Raw genomic sequence first — 6,000 nt, 5'->3', positions numbered from 1 at the left:
CCTTCCACAAATGGGCAATGAAAGTCTGCTTCGCACATCTAATTTGCTCCCCCCCAGGGAGTGAGAATAGGAAACAGTAAGGAGGATTTCAATGAGATGCTGAGTTTCATATCTGGAACAATTTGGAGAAGCACAAGGTAGCTAGACACACGGAAAGAAACTCAAAATCATAACTTCTAGAAATCTGCAGAGTTACAGGTGATATAAATGAGTTTTTCTTTATCTTTCTCTATTTTCTGTAATGGAATTTTAGCTGGAAAACCAAAACAAATTCTTAAAAATATTTCTGGGTAGACATGGAAACAAAAGTAGTACCAAGCCATTATTTTCTCCAGAAAAAGTAACAAGAGATCCGTTGAACCATATATCCTTTCTACATCTCAATAACCAGCTACTTCCAGAGGCCGACTGCATGTTTGAAAGATAAATCTAACTATAAGCCAAAACAGTTAAATTTTGACCTTTATATCATGAGACCTAACAATTCAATAATCCACTTAATTGTGAGATGCTGCTTTTCCCTGAAGCTCATTACTCTTTGTCAGCATAAACTGAATACTTTCAGCATCTCTGGGAAGATATAATTGTCATTTTCCATATTTTGCATACAGAGAAGGATAACTACATTCTTATGATTCTTCTGATTTAATCACATGTTTTGAAATTCCTCAAGTAGTATTTATTACTCTTCTTTTTTTTTTTTTAAAGGATTACACCAAGTGCTGTATTTACCATAAAGAGCTAAACTTACAGGTTGGAAACCTCAAACCATGAGTTTATAAATAACCAGGATATAAGGTGGGCTTCAAGAGAGCCAAAGGTCAAAGAGGAAAAGAGGTCACTGCCTGGAGTAGTAGGAAGGAGTCCATGTAGGAAGTGACATCCAGAATGAGCTCTGAAGGAGAGGAAGACTAACAAGATGGGAAAAAAACACTTTTGAGAGATCAGAGATTCAGTTTTCATAATTTAGAATCATGAACGAATTCTACTCAGTGAACAATTAACCATGGTAATAACACTGCTACATACCTCCAGTCCACATCTAAGTCTTCACTCACACTGGAGTCATCCTCAAGGTTATTGTTACCATCCAGCATGAAAGCTTCTGGCTGTGCAAATTCATTGGCAGGCTCATTTCCCTCATCACTGCTGCTTTCATTGACTTCATTGTACTGTAACCAAGGAATTTCTCCCTCTTCCAAGGATGTCTGTTCCCTAATACAAACATTTTAAGGGAAGAAAAAAACATTATTTTAGAACACATCATAAAATTGTTCTCTAAAACAGTTCTAAATATTTAGTGCAAACAGATTCTTTATTCTTTAAGTTCTAAACTCTTGGTACTTACATGATTCTAAAAGTCTGCTTTCTTTAACTGTAAAGTTATTTAAAAGGGAAGCAAATTTGTTATAGGGTCATATGTATGTAGAAATAGCTCCCAGTTACATAAGAACCTATTTATTTGATATACAAATTACCTATGCTCCTATACTTCCTCTTTGTGCAGAAGAAAAATAAGAGAAGTTCATTCTAGACAACTTTAATTTTAAAACAGTGCTCTTGAGTAGTTTCCCTTCACAGTTCAAATAAAATCAAAATTCCTCAGCCTGGCCTACAAATCCCTACATCATACATGCTTTCTCCTTAGCCCTCTTCTCCAATTGTTACCTCTCACCACTCTTCCCCCTATTTATTCTATTTCCTATAATTCTTTCTACCTGTGGAACACATAGAGATCATTTCCACCTCGGGGCATTTCCTCTACCTGAAATGTTCTTTCACCAGATTTTTGCACAGCTATTCCCTTCTTGATATTCAGGTCAGAGTTAATGGCAGCTCCTCAGAATGCGTGGTCTTGACAACTCATTTTAAGGAGCTGTCTGGTCACTACCACATAACTGTTTATTTTCATTACAGAAATTACTTCTACTTGTCATTTTCTTACTCGTTTATTGTTAGTCTTTCTCCCACTAGAAAACAATAAGGTCACAGGAACAGGGACAGACAAATGGTACAAGGAAGAGAAAAAAGAAGCATTTCAAAACATGAGAAAAAAATTATTCCATAAATGGTATCAGGACAACTGAGTATTCATCTGGATGGAAGGAAGTTAAATCTCTATGTCATTATTTACCCTTTAACAAACTCCAAATCCATATTTTAAAAATGCATGTGCACCCCACCACCATTTCTAAAACAATGTAAGTACATGATTCTCAAGAATCATGAGAAATTTTTACAAAAATCTGTGTCATTGTATGCATGATGCAAAATCTAGAGGCCATAGACAAGATTGTTAACTCATACAACTTACACAGTAGAGTTAAAACACCAAAACTTTGAACACAAAGATCAAATTGAAAATAACTCTTTGCGGGGCGCCTGGGTGGCGCAGTCGGTAAAGCGTCCGACTTCAGCCAGGTCACGATCTCGCGGTCCGTGAGTTCGAGCCCCGCGTCGGGCTCTGGGCTGACAGCTCAGAGCCTGGAGCCTGTTTCGGATTCTGTGTCTCCCTCTCTCTCTGCCCCTCCCCCGTTCATGCTCTGTCTCTCTCTGTCCCAAAAATAAATAAATGTTGAAAAAAAAAAGTAACTCTTTGTAATACATGAGAAACAAAAGTCAAGGCTTCAATGACTGGACAAAAGGTACTCTATGAATTTATAAATAAGACATACTGGTAGCATTTTCTTATTTTTTGTATTTAACAGAAATAGTATATCAAAGTATATCAAAAGGAAGTTAAATATGACAGCATTGTTTTGGCAAAGCTGAATTTTACTCTGGGTTTTAAGAAGAAAAATAATGTTATAAAATAGCTTACATATTTCAAAAGCAGGTCTAATTAGAATTTTATTCATTCTAACATGCAAATTTAACTTTGGAGATAAAAACATTTATGCAAGAGATGTAGATGATATCCACATATAAGAACACATTTAAAAAAAATTTTTTAATGGTTATTTATTTTTGAGAGAGAGAGACAGAGAACAGACAGAGAAAGGACAGAGAGAGAGACAGAATCTGAAGTGGGTTCCAGGATCCAAGCTGACAGCACAGAGCCTGATGCGGGGCTCAAATTCACAAACTGTGAGATCGTGACCTGAGTCGAATCAGACACTTAATTGACTGAGCCACCCAGGCGCCCCTGAATCAACACATTTTACATACACAAAAACTGTAGCTCTCTACACACCTAAACCCATAACTGTTTCTTTAATCTCAGGTCCTAAACAACACCTCAAAATAACAGGATTGTAAGATTTAGTATCCAGTATCACTTGTCTAGTAAAATCAGAGAAATTAGAATAAAATATGCTTAATTTGTTGAAGGTTTAATATCTACTATACACTTGATCTCAGCCAAAAGGCCGAGAAGCAATTAATATCTACTATATAAAGTGGGTGGATATTTTCCTTTCATGCATCATAATTAGGTCCAGTGAAAAACTGAACCCAAAATGGATTTAAAATTCAAAATCAAAGTAAAAATTCTAAGCAACAGTTCTTTGTTTACACCATTATGAGAACACGTGCCATACTGTATTATAACTCTTCTGGTGACTCATCTGTGTCCTCCTAGATGGGAGCTTTCCAAAGGCACACACAGTGCTGTCTCTCAACATCGTAGCTTCACCCCTTGTAATAAGTGCCTAGCACACAGTAGGTACTCTATTTGTGTTGCAAATGTTACCAATAAATCCTTGAAAAACAATCTTTAAAAAAAAAAAAAATTTGGAGATCAAGCCTGAAATAGCCCTTAGGAACTTTTGTTATTTCTGATGTACTCCTACAAAAAAAATGCTCTTCTTTTTCCTATTATACAGATAGCAAATAAGTCAGTTACTACTCTGTACTCAGATATAGAACATAAAACTCAAATATGTTGGTGAAAATGATTCAGTATAAGAATAAATATTAATTTTTGGGTTTTAATTCAAAGAAGAATAAAACTAAAGAAATTATTATGAATATAAATAGTTTACAACATGTCATTAATACTTTTACTATATAAGCAATTCTTGGCTACGTATGTTGCTTAAACATTTGATTCTGTCTATAATGACTCATAATAACAGTTATAGAAATAGAAAATAAGTCACATATGGTACATGCTTTCAACCTATTACATAAAGTTCACATAAATTCTTACCACTTAACACAAAATTTACCAGGCTAGAAGAGTGGCACTGTGCTGGGCCAGAGTTGGCTTGATATTACAACAAAACGAATTCTGCTCTTTAAAAAAAAAAAAAAAAAAAAAAAAAGATTCTCAACAATAATGTCAAAAGAATCTTTTATTTTCTGTAGCTAACCAAAGAAACAAATATCCCCATGGGAATATAAGACTATAATGTAAGTTTAAATGCTTCAAAAACCTTGGAAATATTTAAAGCAATAGCTCAGTCTTCTTTCTCTCTCCTTATACATACACATTTATACATATACCAGACATACCATGTGTAACAACAAATTCACAAAAATTTAGACCTTCAATGTCCTTTCTGAATCATTTTGGTAATTCAAATATTAACAAGATGCCATTATCATGCTACACAGTAATTTATGAGATTTAAAAAGACATATTATCTAATCATGTCTCCAATGGTCAATTCCAAAAAAGTATTCCAGTAGATGGAAGACGTGGAAGCCTGTGCCTGCCACAACCACCACTAAAGTCACAGGTATTTCAACTGCGAAGGGAAATTGCCAAGTTGTCCTTTCCTTCTGAGCACTTTCAGCACCGCCTGGAGGAAATCAATGCTGCTGCCCTGAGAAGAAACTGAAAATGCTTCCTAACTTAGCCCCACAACCTACTCCCAGTAGGTGAAAATCTTAGAAAGCCATCAGCATCATCTAATCTCCTGACTACAGGCTACACTTTTAACTCAAAGCTTCAGACAAACAGACAGAAGTTCCCTTTACGATATATGATTAAAGATCCATAGTCTTCAATAATAGAAACTAAATTTAATAATATGTGAATAGCAATATTAAAATTATCAAAATATACAATAAATTAATATGGAATATTTTAAAGAAATTTTCATTAAAAAGTTTTAGAATATGCTATCATATAACCATGCAACATAGAATTTTCTGTGAAATGAAGAAAATGAAAGGCAGACAAATCACATAAAACCGAGTCGTTTCCTTTAGCTAAATGATAAGCAATTTGAGTATCCATTATTTGCAGCACAAAATTTTAGACCTTTGGGTTAATGCCAACATTTTAAAGAGCTGAGGCTTTCATAAAATAATCTAGCTATATTATAAGAAATTTTATAAAAATCCTGGACAGCATGGTTAAGATTCCTAATTAACTGGTATTCGATTAACCAGTTTTCATTTTATAACTCAAGACACATGTAAGAAATTGCTAAGCTTTAGGTATAAGCTCATTTTTAATAATTCTAATTGTATAGCAAATGGTTAAGATTTCAAACCCCTATCTTGGAGGTAAAGCAGAAAGAAGGGTACCTGGGTGGTTCAGTTGGTTAAGCATCAGACCTCAGCTCAGGTCATGATCTCATGGTTCATGAGTTCAAGCCCCACACGGGGCTCTGCACTGACAGCACAGAGCCTGCTTGGGATTCTGTCTCCCTCTCTCTCTGCCTCTTCCCACCCTCAAAATAAATAAATAAACACAAAATAGTAATGAAAAAAAGTAGAAAGGAAAGTAACTGAGGGGTGCTTGGGTTGCTGAGTCAGTTGATTCTCCGACTTCCACTCAGGTCATTATCTCACCATTCATAGGTTCGAGCCCTGCATCAGGCTCTGTGCAGACAGCTTGGAGCCTGGAGCCGACTTTGGATTCTGTCTCTCCCTCTCTCTCTGCCCCTCCCTCACTTGCACTCTGTCTCTCTCTCTCAAAAATAAACATTAAAAAAAATTTTTTTAAATAAATAAAGTAACTGAAATTTTAATTAAGAATCAAAAAAGCCTCAAAGGGAATTACAGCTTATAAAATCAATGGTACTCTGGTTCCATGTCATCCAGTCA

At 35.2% G+C, this 6,000-nt stretch overlaps 1 protein-coding gene across 1 annotated transcript in view; it reads right to left on the bottom strand.

The window, feature by feature from the left end:
- The window catches only part of PJA2 (praja ring finger ubiquitin ligase 2), a 68,806-nt gene that overhangs the window by 21,549 nt on the left and 41,257 nt on the right, over nt 1-6,000 (bottom strand). Inside the window, exon 6 of the mRNA XM_040447023.1 lies at nt 1,030-1,215. Coding sequence (XP_040302957.1) covers nt 1,030-1,215 — 186 coding nt within the window. The remainder of the gene's footprint in view (nt 1-1,029; nt 1,216-6,000) is intronic.

Source organism: Herpailurus yagouaroundi, unplaced genomic scaffold (genome assembly GCF_014898765.1).
Source record: "Herpailurus yagouaroundi ecotype Mexico unplaced genomic scaffold, PumYag 29, whole genome shotgun sequence".
Lineage (NCBI taxonomy): Eukaryota > Metazoa > Chordata > Mammalia > Carnivora > Felidae > Herpailurus > Herpailurus yagouaroundi.
This window is presented reverse-complemented; position numbering and strand designations above follow the sequence as displayed.